This window comes from Triturus cristatus, chromosome 11 (assembly GCF_964204655.1).
Source record: "Triturus cristatus chromosome 11, aTriCri1.1, whole genome shotgun sequence".
Taxonomy (NCBI): Eukaryota; Metazoa; Chordata; class Amphibia; order Caudata; family Salamandridae; genus Triturus; species Triturus cristatus.
The window spans coordinates 738,561,167-738,578,971 of record NC_140594.1 but is presented as its reverse complement, the minus strand read 5'-3'; the positions used below and the strand labels follow the sequence as shown (position 1 = coordinate 738,578,971).

The 17,805-nt window shown below is 42.5% G+C and overlaps 1 protein-coding gene across 8 annotated transcripts in view; it reads right to left on the bottom strand.

The window, feature by feature from the left end:
- The window catches only part of DOCK10 (dedicator of cytokinesis 10), a 1,791,775-nt gene that overhangs the window by 43,944 nt on the left and 1,730,026 nt on the right, over window positions 1–17,805 (bottom strand). For all 8 annotated transcript variants that reach the window (XM_085634396.1, XM_085634392.1, XM_085634394.1 and 5 more), the window contains 2 exons: window positions 9,912–10,122; window positions 5,636–5,826 (listed from right to left, as the gene is read on the bottom strand). In XM_085634396.1, the coding sequence (XP_085490522.1) occupies window positions 5,636–5,826; window positions 9,912–10,122 (402 nt within the window). The remainder of the gene's footprint in view (window positions 1–5,635; window positions 5,827–9,911; window positions 10,123–17,805) is intronic.

The following is a 17,805-nucleotide window of genomic DNA, read 5'->3' as shown; positions in this document are numbered from 1 at the left end:
GCAGTTTAAAACCGCTAACTCGAATTTGCCATTTGGGGTAATGGCGAAGCTCAAACCTACATTTTAAATATATATGTCATCCCTAAGGAAGGTTTAACAAGCCCCAAGGCAGGATGCTGTATACTAGAGTGTCCATGGGAAAGCTTTATCTACCTGCTGAGCTGGGCGGACTCGGGGTGCCCAATTTTGAGCATTACTATCTGGCCTCCCAGCTGCAGTGGGTCGCCAGGTGGATGTCCTCCCGTTATCTACCAGACACGGCCTCTCTGCGACCCCCGCTACTTCTAAAAACCCTACTTCAGATTTTCCACCCCTGCTCCTCATTTAGGCCTCCGGATATTTTCCTCCTCACTGTAGCACACAAATGCTTTCGTAGGTGCCTTTTTCTCACTAGAGCCAACATTCCATATGCACCTGCCATCCCTCTTTTGGGAACTCCACGGGGGGACACCTACACGACGGCAGGGGAGGTACATCACTGGACCTCAGAGGGGGTACAAGACGTAGGGGACCTCTTTCAAGAAGGCGCTCTTATTCCATTCCAGGACCTCATAGTAGGAGAAAATATACTTCCAGGGCAGTTATTATTACACAGAGCACTCATAGCCTCATTAGCCTCCAAATGGGGTGCGCTCGCCCAGGAGCCTCCCATACATCATACCTTGCAGTACCTTCACGTGATGGGGAGGGGGAAACACCTTACATGCTGGTTCGCATCCTCACTTTGACAACATATGGAAGCAGATCTCACTCGCCTTCGGCTTCACTGGGAGGGGGCACTGGGTAGAGCGTTTACTGATAGGGAATGGCTAGCTGCCCGTAGCGTTCCAACCCGCATCCAACGGAATCAACGGTTCCGACAGATACAATTTTTCATACTGCACCAAGCCTACCTTACCCCAGCCCAAATAAACAGGTACTTCCTCCGCATAGATGCGGCTTGCCCCCGCTGCCGACAATTGGATGCCGACTTGATACATATGCTTTGGGAATGCTCGGTCCTGACTGACTACTGGCACACCGTGACAACCACTCTCATAAGCTGCACAGCCCGCACCATTCCCCCGACATGGGAAGCTCATGTACTTCACCTCTTTAGCAGGAACAAGAAATATAGAGCTGCCACACAGTTTATTGACCTAGGCCTAATAACAGCCAAGCGCCTGCTCACCAAGCGCTGGAAACCCCCCTACCACCTCACCCTCTTGCTTGGCACCGGTCCTTCTCCAATTGGGCGAGGGCGGAGGGTGCGGTGCTGCACAGAGAAGATCTGCTTGGCATTCGTATGTTCCCCCTGGCACCTCAGTGGGATGTAATGGTCTCCAAGCTTTCGGGGGCAGACACAGACACAGGATCCCTGCCTGATTCACAGAGGGCTATCACTCAGGGTGCCCCCCCACCAACGCGACTCAGGTCTGACACCAATACCCAGACTGCCATTACCCTTCTGTCGTGGAACCCTGCTGCCGCTGAGTCTTAGGGGAGTTTGAGGTCCTCCAGCAAATTTACCTATGGCGGCAGGTCTTGCGCGACTCTATCCTATCCTTCGATCACTTTCGATGCCCTAATTTTTGTTGTGCTCTATGTCCCCGGTTATGTTTGAACTGCACTGCTCCTGCATTACTCGCACGTTACTCGATGCTGCGACTTGTCAACACCACTCTGTCTTTCCTGAGATATTGCCGCAAGCTTTGATGTAATTACCACGCATTGAATGTTTCATTGTCATGTATCTATCAACTCATCTGTACACTGTCACTGGCAATCTGTTTTCTACCCCCCTTTCGCCGCCTGTTGCATAAGTGATGCCCCACCTATATGCCCTGCTAATTATATTCTTCGCATATTACCCAATGCCGTGCCTTGGCAGCACCACCCCGTCTTTTCTTAGGGCATTGCCGTAAGCTTAGATGTAATTAATGTACTCTGAATTTTCATTGCCAGGTTGTAATCAGTCCAAGTGTGCCTAGCTGCTGGCAATTCATTTAATCCCTCCCCCTTCCCCCCCTCTTTTTCCTTTCTCATCTGTTACATGAGTGCTATTCTGACTGTATGTTTTATTGACCAATGTGCAAAAACAAACAAAAGAAAAAGTTAATAAAAATGATTTAAACAAAAAAAGGCAGGGTGCTGTATACTAAAGAGTGGAACTTGTACTTCTACATGGTCCAGCAGTAAAAACCCTAAATTGTCGTTTTTACTGTGGAAACAGTCTGACCTCTCTGTCCTGCTATCTTCTGAATGGAACTGCTAAAGTTAGTACAATAAGGTACAAAGAAAATCAGTGCATTAAGCCTGATTTAATAGTTAAATCACATTTGATGCCACTGCTCAGCAAAGTGCATCTTTAGAAGTTGCCACTTTAAGTTGCCCAAGATGTACAGTACCTGATTATGTTGTACAAAGCGTCTGTCCTGCAGACAGCTTTCTGTTCTCCTAATGAGCCTTGCTAATGACTCCCAGAACAATAGACAGTAGGGGCCTGCTCCAGAGACAGGTGTTGTCTCTGTACTGTAGGAAGCCACCCGTGTGTTGGCCCAAAAGGCGAGCTTAAAAGGAGAGGCCACCTTTGAAGGGATAATGGGAAACACTTGGGACAGGGGCTGCTCTATTGCTTAGCTAGGGACAGGGAATAGGAAGCCAGTTGTCAAACCGGTTTTCCAGGGGTGTGTAGCCCCCTTGCTAGCCACTCTTCTGGGTTAGGCTAGGGAGCTCAGGACTCTGAGAGAGGGGTTCTGCGATTTTGGGAGAATGCAGAATAGTGCATCCTGGGATAGTCAGATGCCACACTTCCCAGGAAATGGTCATCAGGAGGGAGGGAACCTAGTAGCCCATTGGCTACTGACTGTGTATGTACTGAGGGCATTTTTTAAGCATAAATAGGGTGCCCCTGGCACCCAGAACTCAGATCTCTTCTGGACTGTAGGAAGGGCTGATGAAGGACTGCCCTGCTGCACAGTGGAACGGGCAAAGCGAGCCTGCACCAGCATGAACTGCACCTGCTGAACCTGTAGGCTAGCAAAGGAAAGGCACTGTGCCTGCTGTATCCAACTTGAGGACAAGTCACCTCCAGAGCCCAGCTAGAGAAAAAAGACCCTGAGGGTCACTTGGCTGACCCCCTGTTCACAACACAGGGCCACAACAGCTGAGAAGCCTGCTGGGGAAAGTTGGTAGCCTGGAATCTTCAAGCCTCTACCAACTGCTGCCATGGAGCACCAGAGACCAGGACCCAATGCGCAAAATTTCACCTCAGTTCAATGAGCCCAGGAGAGTTGTCGGAGTGCAGCTTTGTCACCCAGAAGCTGACTTACCTCCCAGGAAGGATTTGGCAGTGACCGCGATACAGAGTGACTAGTAGCCCAAGGACAACTTGACTTCTACCAGCATCGAGAGGATGTCGAGGGACATCAACCCTGTGACCAGTTCTACCTCAACCCCATCTAGGACCGAGTAGTAGCTGCAGGAAGACCCCATCGAATGCATTGCATCGTCAGTATTCTTGAGCATCTTCCGATTCCTTCATTCCTTGCATCAGGAACACTTCCATAGGAATCCATTGCAAAGGAGAGAAAGTGCATGGAAATACCTGGAGACGGCTTCACCTGCAAAGGTAACTGATTCTGAGGGCCCTTCTGGTCCTCTTGACTGGCTTCCTACTGGAGTTGGTCGCCTAAAATTATCGCAATACATCTAGCCCAACTTTTTGATGAAAAAGTTTCTGTCAAATTCATTTAGTTTGAAAATGATAGTTTGCGGTTGAGTGAAATGCTTTGATGTACTATACCTTGCAAATTTTATATCCCCGGAACCCTCTGGTGGATCTTTTTGGTGTCTACATATACATATAATTACTGTCTATTTGCATAAATTTATGTTGGATTTCTTTGGTGGCTTGCTGATTTCTTCTTCAATTGTTCGATTGCTGTTTAAATGCTTTAGACTTGCTGAATTGTGTAAGACTTGCTGCTCAGAGCCACAGCTACCCAGGATTGAGCTGAAAGTTTGACAAACTAAACTTACTGGTCCTAAAGGGGTTGGTAAATGCATTCCCCAGCAAGGTCACACAACCACACCATATAATACATCCCATGTCCTCACAAGAATATGAATACATTTCTGGTATTTTCCCAAATTGGTCTTCTGCAGAGTTTCTGCACTGCATATATTCCATATGCTAGGGTAAAAACTCCTTTTATACGATTTCCGTTTTCATGGAAAATAATCTTCAATGCAAAGTCTTCCTTCCCACCCACACTGCTTTATGAATGTGAACTAGTGTTGCATTTTGTCATTCTTACTACAACATTCGCACCTAGAATATTCAGGTATACATTTAGGAGGGCAAATACATGCGAAAAAAGCATTTAAAATGTTTCTGAATATTTACAAAGGTGTAACTAGATGACACTCGGCTATCCAATGCAGATATGTTGATATTAATTGTAATGCAGTAGCAGATGAGTCTGATTGTTGTATGACATGTATAATTCCAAAATCCATTAAAAAGGTTTTGCAAAAAAAGTGTAACTAGATGGATTTGAAATGCTTTTTTTTCTAATTACTCCCCAGACACTTGCGCTCTGCATTTTCTCCACCTCTCCATTGAAACATATTCATTTGGGTAAATAGAAACATAAGAGTGATAACTTTCAAATCAAAAACCTTCCAAGGTGGAAAACAAAAAAGGGCCTCAAGATTTAAAAGCAATGCTTAATTTTGTACTAAAAAAAGTTCAGGGGCCCAATGATTGTTTTTTACGATCCCACTGCCTATCACTGGAGTTTGCAAATAGCAAAGCTGGCTAGACTTGACAACCTTACATCTGTTTTGGTCACTACCATACACTACGTGTCTCTATATCGCACTCTCGCTGGTTCTTTTACATCTCGTTTTCTTTCCATTTGCCACTCTGCTCCTATTTTTCTCTACAGCCTCCTTCTTGCTTCTCAGCATTTCTCTCCCTCTCTCTTCATCTGGGGCAACGTCTGATGACGAAAAAGTAAGTCCCAGTTCCCAAAAATGAAAACTGAAGCACTGCATGGCATCTATTTTGGGTAGATCTGATTTGGATTTCAATAGCCATTGAACACACACAACATCATACTATCTCTCTGTAAATCACTCTCATTCAACCAGGAAACCCCAAAATACCTAGAAATAGGGTGTGCTATTTTAACACTTCACAAGGCAAATGTGTAAATTGTAAGTCATAACAGATCCAGGAGCACCAGCAGAAACACTTAACTCTAGTTTCACTTATGTTGTTGTTAGAAACATTGAGACACAGCATAACAGCTCATTGTAAAGTGTCCCAAACAAAGCATACCTTTTGGACTTTATCATTAACAGTTTCAAAAAAGGTACACTGAAGGGTGTTAATGTGACATAAAGCAATACATATGTATTTCTAACTATGAGGATTCTTTAAAAAATAGCCCCTAATAATATCTGCATTAGCCTGTTCCCCATAGCATCAAAATATACAAGAAGCATGGCTGACAATAATGCAGGTGACTCATTGCAACCATTCAACGTGTACAGCCCGAGGAAGCACCTGAAATAAAACCAGGCTAGTAGGAAGGGTTACTATAAGGGATCAGCATACTAGAAGTGCAGCACCACTGACAACTCTTACCTTGACGCTGACACTTCCTTGAAGCTTGAGCTGTAACCGGATCATGTCGACCTCCTCCATTGTGCAAAGCTGATTAAGCTCTAGTACCTTTTTTGACATCTCATCAATGGCCACTTCAATGGGGTTCAGCTCTGTGCTTGACTGGCTTATTACTTGAATTCTCTTTTTCACATAAGGGAAAACATGACTTGCTATATAAGGAAGAGATGAAAATATTGAAGTTTTCAGCGGTTATGAATAATATTTATTATAAAAACACAGAAAATTCCCTACAACTTAAGTCAAAGCAATGCTATGGTTTTGAAAAAAAAAAATGAAAGCACTAACATTACTCAGTTCTAGTTATCAGCCATACCTCTTGCAGTGTAGTGCTCATGACCTCATAGATTATGTTAAAGAAGACACCACAAATAACATCTTTGATAAAAAATGAATGAAGCTGTTAAGATGGTTGGGCAGTCAGTAAATAGAGGGCCCAAAAGCTAGACAAAATATATAAATTATAGCCAAGTGATCTGCGGGGAAAGAGGGCATCATTGAAGGCAGTGCCCAGTGACCGCTTATGGGAGGGTTCTTCTTTGCGGGACCCGGTCAAGCTCATCAGCTGAACTCAGAGATCACTTGACATGATTCAAGGTAATATCTCATCACTAGGGCGGAATAGCATCGCCCCACTGAATTCTCGCAGTGTGAGAAGCAGAAACATAAAATGGTAATAACTGAAAGTTATTACCATTTTATGTTTGGTTGCAGGTGGGCGGGGCTGCTTTGCGAGCAGGCAGGGGAGGAGTGGTGTGCCTGACCACTCCCAAGTGCATAGCAGCCTGCATGGAGAAGATGGCCTCCCCATAAGCCGCTGGCTGGCTGGCGTCCCGACCAATTACAATGCTGCTTGGTGATTGGTTTAGGGGAGCGAGCCTGGCTACCTGCTTCTGCTTCCTATTCCTGTGAGCAGGAGAGAAGGAGCAGAGAAGACACAGGACCCGGCTGGGGGAAAGGTGAGTTTTTTTGTTTTTTTTTATTAAATAAACCCCCCTGCCCGAACCCCCTCCCCCCACCAGCGAGCCATACTGTCCGCGACTGTGCACTGTTCAATACCCTCTATTTTAAATCAATAAAACGAATTTCGTAGCGCGCCCTGCATCGCAAATTGCGATGCAGCGCGCGCTACGAAATTCGTTTTATTTATTTAATTGTTTACGTACCTCCAATTATCCATATTCCGGTTTTTAGTACCCCCCACGCTGCCCCTCCCCTCCCCTGCCCCGCCTTTCCACCCCACGGAACACCCTCCACGGGCCGGGGCTGCATCCAATACGTCTGCCATGTGTCCTGCCGCTTCAATACCCAACCAATGCTCAGGTGCAGGCTGTTACTTTAAAGATGAACAATGGTGTTCATTCAATGGTGTTCCACGAAGTAGACTTGAGGCTTCTTTACAGGCTTGGGAAGATCAACATTGGCTATAATCAGACAATTTCCTAACAGGTTTTAAATACAGCACTCTCGACAATCTAGTGTTGAGCAAAAAGCTTACAAATATAGACACTGAATTTGTTGCCTTGATGTGGTTCAATTCTTATTTGCCTGGTCAATCCAAATCAGTGCTATTCCTTTTTATTTTAGACTGTAAATCCCTATTGAACCTTTCTCTTAATTTACTTTACTTAACATTTACAATGCTCCTTTAATATATGTTGTTAAGAAATTTGATATTCAAATATTGTTGTTTGATGATAGAGGTTCATGGGTTGCTGAAAGAGACCTTAAAAAGAACACACTGACAAGGGCCGTTGGTCCTACTATGGATTTCGCCAGGAGACTAAGGGCTAAAACTGTGCCTGCCCTTTTAAAGGTTTTTAAAGAAAAATGTATTCCAATGGCAAGCTATGGGTGTGATGTGTGGGGTATAAAGATGTCAGAGAACTGCAGGTGGTAGAGAACACATTTTTGCATAGACTTCTCGCTGTTCCGACTAGTACTACGACTCATGAAGAGCTTGGAGTGGGTTACACATCTGACCACATTGCTGTTGCACCCACTATGCACGGGCTGATAATTTGGGCAAATCCTGCTCCCACCCTGAATCAACACGTATTAAAGGACTGTAGTGCTCTTGAGGGGGCCCTGTGCATACCGTTGATAGGATATGTCAAGGAGCAGCTAATGAAGCTAGGTTGTTTGGATCTGTTTACTAACCCAAGACCACTATGCCTCAGGGACTTGTAGGTCATCAAAAACATGTTTCTGGCCAGGCGGCTTGGTGAAAGGGAAGATAGGGAACTTGCTAAACCCACAGTGAGACAATATATAATGTTTAAACCAAGTCTGTGGGGGAACCCTACTTTTCGTTTGTTAACAATGCCCATCATTGTTTTCTATTGACTAAATTTAGATGAAATTCCATCCACTGGTTTTTAGCAGTTCCCAAGGGATTTTCAAAGCTAGGAGCTTTGAAGCTCTGTCCCTATGACAATTTTTTGGAGCAGGACACTTGGCACTTTGTATTTTTTTGTGATTTTTATTGTACCTTGAGTCGTAAATTAAGAATGCCATGGGTAAGAAACAATCAATGTGGACAAGTATGGTCTGTGTTGTTTTTACAAATGTTATCTTCCCCCGCGATCTGTTTTGGAGTTGCAAGTTTCCTTTCAGGAGCCCTCAGATACACGAAAAAGTTATTTAAGGAATAGCGGGACCCCTGCCGATTCCGCTGTACAGGTTAATATTTGCATATATTCAAATGTGGAGTTTTATTATAAAGGACTGGGCCTGCCGAGTATGTCTTAGTTAACACACTGAGGCACTAGCACTTTATATCATATTTTATTGGTTTTTAATTCGCTTTTTGTATAAATGTTTTTTATGGTTTACATATTTATTAAAATGAACACATATTAACTCCTTTTCTTGTTGTAATCATGTACATAGACTGATTTTAGGTGAAATACGTGTTTCATGTGCGTTTATGGTATATATTGACCAAATAAAGAATTACTGACTGACTAACTCACTGGCTATCATCAGAGGTGAACAACCTTTACAACGCAACTATTACAACGCACTACACTTACAACAACATTTTTACAATGCAACATCCACTACAACACATTCCATTACATCGCATGACACTACAACGCATGTTTAAAAACTACCTTTACAACGCATTCCATTACATCGCATACTACCTTTACAACGCATACCATTACAACGCAATCCAACACTTACCCTACTGTTGCACCCCCTGGAGTTAGAATAGTAATTTTTACCCCTATACTATCCAATACTTACCTTAAATGCAATTTAATATTATGCGTTGTAATGGTATGCGTTGTAAAGGTAGTATGCGATGTAATGGAATGCGTTGTAAAGGTAGTTTTTAAACATGCGTTGTAGTGTCATGCTATGTAATGGAATGCGTTGTAGTGGATGTTGCGTTGTAAAAAATGCGTTGTAAGTGCATGCGTTGTAAAAGTGTGCGTTGTAACGACATACATCCATCATCAGATAATCAAGTGTTGGGGAAAAAGCTTATAGGTATAGAAACCTAGTTTGTGGCCTTGATGTGGCTCAGTTCTTTTTTGCCTGGTCAATCCAAATCGGTGCTATTCCCTTTTTTGTTTTAGACTGTCAGCATCTATTAAACTCTGCTTTTCAATCACTTTACTTAACAACTATATTGCTGCTTTAATATATGTTATGAAATTTGATTTTCAAATATATTCTTAAGTATATACTTAAGTTATCCTCGGCTACTAGCAAGACAGAACACCACAGATGTAATTAGTATCAATACTTCCCAATCCTTCTTAACTAGGAGAAGAGTGGAAGCTCACCGACATTCTAAAACGGAACTCAGATAAAACTGGGGTTTTGGTTCTTGGTGGCCACCATCTATGTTGACCACAGCTTAATATAATACATAATCTAGGGATTCCCCAAGGCTGCAGGGGTCGGATTTCTAACTCTCTGATACAAGGACTCAGTTCAATGCACAAACAACTAATTAGTAAGCCAAATGGACTAAAGCCCAGACACAAGCCCACTATACAAACGGAACATTTCAACATTAATGCAAGAAGAACTATAAATAGAACATAAGACATACATTTCAAATTATGAATAGAAAACAAACACATGAATCCTAGATATTAACTTCTGTTACTCAGTAACTGTCCCTGTTATCCCTACCATCAACAACCATCTCACAATACACTAACGAATTACTGCATCTTTGGACAATATACTGAGTCAATTGTGAAAATCAATAACATACTTGTCAGTATTGTTCTCCTCTTGCATTGCTCTTCCACACCTCCATGTTTCTTTCCCGTTAAAGTGAAGGGGGTTTCAAAGACGAAGCGGCTGATGTTATGGTGCTTTTCAAAGTCGGTTTTTCTGTCTTCCAGTTCTGAATCTTCGAAGTGGGGGGTGACATAGGTAACCTGAATGTAGGCGTACTTTGGGTCCAACTCCTTTGGGTTTACCTAAGTTAAAAATATATATATGCACAGTAAAATATGCATCAGTTTTCTATGTACCTGTTAGTAATACACCTCAGCACCTGTACTACTCAGCATATTTCTCCATGTAGACTTTAGAGTCCACATGAGACTCAGAAATGCTTGAATTGATTGTGAAGATTCAGATGTAACGCACTTGAACCAGCTGTAATTTTTAATGCTAGGACTGGGGAGAGAGCGGAATGTATACATTTTATGTCCATCAATTTATGAGAAGTAATATGTTATTACATAGTCTTCTAGCAAAATGAAGCTTAAAAAGCTTGTACACTTCAAATGAGGTTATTGTGATACATTACACAGCATTATTCAATTATGTTTTTCACCAAAAGCACACACTGATCAGATACTTTATGAAATGGTAGAAAATACATTTGTGCCATGAATTGCATTTCAGAAAGATACATTAAGTTTTATTGAAAACGATAATGTAGCATAACAGCCTAATGGCCCTAGACTGGTGAATCTCTATTTTGTTGACATACGAAAAAAATTAATATTTTAATGGAAGGTCACCCTTACCTGGTACTGTAAGAGGAGTCTGGTAGAAAGAAAAAGAACCCCAAAATGTTGTATTTTACTCACTACTCAAATATGCAAACATAGGTCTAAGAAAACAGACAATGACCTTGATTAGAAGTAATGATGTCCTGCCCTGAGTGGTAACTCCTCGTGGGGCACCACTTTGAGCTATCATGAGCAAAATTGTGTCCCTGGGCACAGTAATTCCAGACCTGGAGACACCAAGCAAGGTTCTGTCTGCTGCCGAGACAGGGGCTGCAGGGAGAAGCACAGCAAGTCCCCTGCCTTCTTAGACCTTCAGCACCACAGGCAAAGCAGATGACAGTCCATCTAGACTGCCTCAACCCTGCCCATACCTACAACCCCTACCCACGCAGGCCCTCCCACTGACATTTCTCGTCTGCTCTGAGCAGGTGGAAAATGTCAAATGGTTTTCTTCTTAGAATTACGGAAATTTACAATAGAAGGCCCTGGTATCTCTCGCACTGTGTAATTATGATCCATTCCAGAAACAGAAGTTGTAATCACTGGTTTTTGTTGCAGTGATACTGGCATTCGGGCCCCGGGGTATCCCAGCACCAAACACAAGCAACCTTGTAATCAGAGCTATACATTTTTAAATGTAAACCCATACACTTGAGACTGTTCAATACTTCAGTTGTAAGTTATGCCTGTTTGAGAAGAAAAGTTTATTTTCTTTGGTGCTTTAAAATGCGTAAATTATTCCTATTTATGGATGGGATATAATTGTAAATTGGAAAATCTTCTTTGTCAATCTCAATAAAGCCCAAATGTTCTCACACAAAATGAGAGAGGCATTCTTAACAAACATAATTTTCTCCAGCCATTTTGAAAAAAAACAGACTCAGTCAGAAATATAATTTCAGTAATCTCTTTTTTTGTAAAATGTACTTGTTTTTGTTGGTTCTCAAATAATCAATTCAAGACAAATTCCAGTTCTGTTCAATTTAAAAAAACAATACATCACAAAGCGGACATGTTTAATGACACCACAATTACCTCTTTAAAGTCCAAATCACTTTAATTTATTTAATGAAAACTGCTTCTCTTTGATAGGTGCCAAATCTCTTCCTATTTCCTATTCTAGCAATGCTCGAAATATAAATTGTGTAAGAGCACAATTGAAGATCTCTATGTATGAAATACTATAACTGAGCAACAAACAATTATTCCCCATCAAAACCCTCAATTGTGTGTGCTATATGTGTATGTAAGCTTGGGATAAGGAGAAAAGAGGATTCCTAGATCAATTCCTTTTCTTGCTGTAGACCTGAACGTTGTCAATTCTTTCTTCGTAAATGTCATCGCCCATTAAAGCTCCTTACCATACAGCAAACTGTATAAAGTTTAATCTCCAAAATGTCCTTTCAAAATCAGCTTAAGGAGATTATTTATGGGAGCCAGTTGAATCTGACCCTACCTTAGTACCCGATTTGAAGATTCTCAGCACTAAAGAGCATGACATTCTTCACGGCCTCTACAGGCACAAGGTGTTTCTTCTGACTTCTGGCAGTACAGAAATACAATAATCTCACAACAGGACAGAGAGATAACATACCCAGTTGCATTCTCCTAAATAATCACTTTGTTACAAACGGGCAACTGGGCAAAAGGAAAGAAGAAGGGGCGGAATCCAATACAGGCACTACTTCTACATCTTACCGAGGTATCCAAAGATATTGGAATAGATGCCTCACTCACTTAATTGTGATATGCTTCATCATCGGCAGATATCCACAACATGGCAGGATGGTACCACCAGGACGGGCTCAACCAAGAGAATGGGAGTTCTTAGATATCCTACTGGATAATGCAGGGATCCAGTTGAAAGGGGAAAGAATAAAAATACCTCACAGAATACCCAAAAGGATTCTTTATTTCTAGGGTACTGAGGGTATGAATAAAATAAGTTACAGGGTTTAGACTGAGATTTATTTTCCCAATTGACCCTGACTTTTTAACGCCAACATGTTTCAGCCCACACCAAGAGCCCAACCAGGTCTGAGGCCTTCGTCAGGGCTGTTTGCGTATTCCTGCTTAACTACTCATGCATTCCATGCATATACGTGAGGCCAAATACTCGGTACTCCATCAGAAGAGGATATCTAAGGACAAAGAAGGCATATTATCAGAGGGAAAAAGCAATTGTGGGTCTTTACACCCATTCTCTAGGAGGTAGTTGTCCTCCTTTTTAATAGACAACTGGATAACCCATAAATAGGGTTAATTTACGCAGACGCGGTTGGGCTCTTGGTGTGGGCAGAAACATATTGGTGATGAAAAATCAGGGTCAATTGAGATATTGTTTGCTAAGATCTTAATGTCAAAACCAAGCTTAACGACAACATGTTACCAATAAACCAAATAGCGCGCTGGATGCTCTACAACAGACAACATATAAGCTCTAACTCTATAGCCAAAACAAGAGAGAAAAAGGCATTGTATGCCTGCTTCATTGACTACACTTTGACTTTCGATAAAGTAAACTGCAAATTATTCTGGAGCAAACTGAGTGAAAAAGGCATAGACTGGTCACGATTACACCTTATTACATGTCTGCACACAGACATGTGCACAAGAGTTACCCTGTGAGCAAGAAAGAAGTTTCCCCAAAATAATACATCAGAAACAGCATAAAGCAAGCTTGTGTATTGGCACCACTATTCATTTTCTTATACATATCCAACTTATGCAATTACTTAAGCTCTACAGATAGTCTACCACCTAAACTGGGTGACCGACAGATCACTTATCTCACGTACACCGACAACCTGATCAAAATATCTGAATCTGTTTAACCTTGCCAATGGCCTGGCCATCAGCACTTCCAAAACAAAAAGGATGGCCTTTGGGAAGAAGGGAAAGTATTTATCCTGGCAGATTGGCACAAATCGAATGGACATCACTTGCAACTACCAGTATCTAAGCCTCACAATTGACTCCAAACTGACATGGACAACTCATACTGACCAACTAAAACACAAAGTGACCACAGTTAACAAGGGTGTCAAATGCTTCTCTGCCTTTCATGGTTGCTGAGCAATTACACACTCGCTTCTGGTGTTGAATGTCAAACTTCTACCGCTTCTTCTCTGCATTACAGTGGCATTCACTGCTAAGCAGATCGACATCCTCAACACAATCTACAAGCAAAACGGTAGAAACGTACTCAGCTTAAGGACTCCACTCCTCAGGCACTTCTTCACTTTCAATTGAACTTAAAATCTGCAAGCAGTCTACATCTAGCTTCTCGCTTCAACTACACTTGTGACTGCTAGTCTGCACACAGAGATACACTAAACATGTGGCTTCTTGAAAAGAATGATCAAACTGGGGGCTCATTGACTCTTTGCCTTATTGAGAAACTCCTGACTGAGTACAACCCTCCTTCTCTAGCTGATTGAACCACTTTACATAGAGGGACACTATTAGAAATGGGGGTCTCTAGTTGGCAGAGGTAGGTACCTTTGTCCAAATAGGGACCCTTGCTTCTAGTCAGTGTAAGGGGGATACACTTCTAAAATAACCCCTGCTCACCCCCTTGGTAGCTTAGCACGAGCAGACAGGCTTATCTCAGAGGCAGTGTGTAAAGCATTAGTGAACACATACAGTAATCGAGTGAAAACACTACAAATGAGCACCACACCACTTTAGAAAAATAGTAAATCTTTATCTAAACCAACAAGACCACATACAATAAAAATCCAATATACAATACTCTTGAAAAATAGTACTTGTGCAAAATAACCTTTAAATTGCAGGAAAATCAATAAAACACAGTTCTTCCGACTCGGTAGCTCCTCCTGAGGCTACAACAATATTGAATACGACAGAGCCTAACAATTCCAGCCGACTGCGTCGATACGGACCAGCTAAAGCGCTGACAGACTCGGACACAGTACCTTTCTTGTTGAGACCAACACACCGGTGCGAGTCGGTCAGGGCAAACGTCCCGGTCGCGTTGTGAAATGGAGCGTTGCAGCGGACGATGTCCTCACAATTCGGTGCAGGCAGTGGCTCATTGACGGAGTCGGTGAGACCAGGGCTTGCGTTGAAGGGTGAGACGGTGCTCACTGCAGTGCTGGCAGGTCACAGTGCGGCGATGGAGCCGGTCGATGTTCGGGTCGGTTAGCAATGGAGTTGGTAACATCCTTGCAGCGTGTAGCGAAGCGTTGCAGAGTGTAGTGTCAGCAGCTGCTCGTTGACCGAGTCGTGGGACCAGGGTTGCGTTGCGAGGCGAGGCGTTGCTCTCGGCAATGCTTTCAGGACACTGAATCCTGCGACGGACTCGATGACATAGTTGATTACCCCTTTTCTTCTGCGGAGACGAACAGAGATGGTGCCCACAGACATGGTGAGGTCTTTGCTCTTCAAGCAGGGGGACAAAGCAAGCAGCAAAGTCCTTTTCTCCTTTCCTTGGCAGCAAGTAGCCACTGCAGGCCAACCCCAGACAGCAAACAGCACAGGGACAGCATTCCTCCTCAGCTTCTCCAGCTTTTCTCCTTGGCAAATGCTCCTCTTGATATCCCAGAAGTGATCTAAAAGTGTGGGGTCTGGACCCCTCTTTTTATACATAAAAAGTTGTTCTCTGAAGACAGAGAGTGTCTGTACCTAGCCAAAACCAGCTCTGTCCCCATTGGTGCAGCTTCCTGACAGGAGGTGGGGACAGTACTGTTGAAGGCAGACCAGGCCCATTCAGATGAAAGGAAATCTCCTCCCCCTACTCTAAATGCAGCCCAGGTCTATTCAGCCCAGCCCTGACTCATCAGGCTCTCTGGAGCCACTGCCCCTCTCTAGCCCCTGTCATCCAAAAGCCAGACATGCAATTCACAAACCTATCAGAGGCACACTGGATTGTTAGGCAAGAAAATACCTACTTTCTAAAAGTGGTATTTTAAAACACAGAATGTAAAAATCACTGTCACTAAAAGATGCCTTTTAACATTCTGAGTTCAGGCGTACTAAACTTTATTTTCCTACCTAGTTACCAGGGCCAGTTATGTTTATAAGATGTTATAAACAAACTTCCCATTCTGTCCTATGGGAACAAGTAATCTTGCAATAGTGAAAAATTAAATTAGCAGTAATTCACTATCAGGACTTGCCACACACATCAGGGCATGTCCTCCCTTTCAAATACATTGTACCCTGCCCACAGGGATACCTAAGGCCTACCTTGGGGTGACTAATATGTAGAAAAGGGAAGGTTTAGGGACTGGCAAGTGGGTGCACTTGCCCAGTCGACATGGGAGTACTAGACTACACACAGGCTCTGCAAGGCCAGGCCAGAGTTACATTTTACAGGCTGCTTTTGTGGATGTCACAATCAGTGCTACAGCCCACTAGCAGAATTTGATTTACAGGCCCTGGGCACACTTAGTGCACTGTACTAGGGTCTGACTAGTAAATCAAATATACCAATCATGGAACCACTAATCCATAACAACAATTTACAAAGGGAGCACTTGCACTTTGGCACAGACCAGCAGGGGCAAAGTGCCCAAAGCATCTAGACCAGCAAAACGAAATCCAACACACAGCAAAAACACAGGAGGCAAAGGCAGAAAATGCAGGGGAGACCCACGCCAATGGTGCCAGGTCTAACAGACACACAAACATCCAATATAATCTTTCTTTTACTTCTGTCACTATAATGACCAGAAACTATTTTAAATACAAACTCAGTCTTCTAGTTTCAGACATTTTATAATATATACCTTTTGTGCATAACCATTGCTGAATTCGAGGGCTCCTGGAAAAAAAGTGCCGCCTCTACGGCTACAGATCTGAAACTCTGGAGCATATACTATGCATCTATCTTATTCTCTGGACTTGAGGAAAAAATATTTACGCCAATTTGTTATAGAATATAAAATAAGATCAGTCATAGAAGCTATGAACTGCTGCTTCTCACTTTAGACCAATCACTTTATCACTAGTCTGGTAAAATAACTAGACTTAACGTACACTATGGCACCAAACGAAGATCCAGTTGAACACTAGAGTCTGGTAATTCTGGGTGTAAGTTGATTTATTTGCTGAGAGCGGGTCGTTGACAGTTTGTTGATCAAATTATTTTTTATCCTAACTTACATTGTAATTGATTGATTTAATATAATAGATATTATTACATGCTTACAATAATTAATGAGGAATAAATTGTGAGTGTTTGTTAATGCTAGGTTTCCGTGCTAACAATTAATCGAATGTGTCTTTTGTTAATGGTCAATTTGAGAATGTTTACATCTGCAATGGCTTCTGTTACCCAAAGGAGCCTGTCCACACAAGCTCGATGTAAAAAATATATGTCTTTTTGCGTTCTATATTTCCATGTCAATCATTTTTGTGAGGTAACTGTCAGAGCACAGGACTCGTGAGTTGATATTTGAGGACAGGTATAGGGTGCACGATTGAAGAAAATACACTTCAAGTTTGTGCCAATCAATGGTAAATGTATTTTTAATAATTATAAGATTTCCACTAGGCCTTCTGCAGGAGCCCACATCTTCTTAGTACATGTTAAGGGGCACTTAACTTCTATCATTTGAACCATACTAGCTAGCAAAATAGCTCTTTTGATAGCTATCAAATTAAATGTGCAACACAGCGTGTGGGTTATTCACCACCAGCATTTTGCTGTTGTGGATTAATTATCTGTCTCGTTACCCTACAGTCCTCAAAACCAAACAAGGATTTGTAATGCAATAGGTCTCGCATGTTTTTAGAGTTAAAGCTATTGGGGTTATAATGTAAATGTTTTTTATTTATGTGTTTTGGAGTGGAGTGGATGTCTCTGATGGCAGCAGTATGTTTTACAATGAATCTAAACTGAAGCGTGTTGATTATTGAATGTGGTGAATGGGGCTTGTCAGCCGCTATATGCATGTCACAGAAGTGAGTAGGCACTAACCTTAAGCCGGGTGCAGCAGGAGCGAAGCTGGACGTATATAACCTTTTCCCCTATTTGTATGGCCCTCCTGAGAGTAACGAGATTCACCTCACCAGTGAAGACCACAGAGAGGGGGGAAAGGGAAAAAAGGACAAACGAAACAATAATGAGGAGGCAGCAGGGATCTTGGGAAGACGTCAGGGAGTTGAATCATT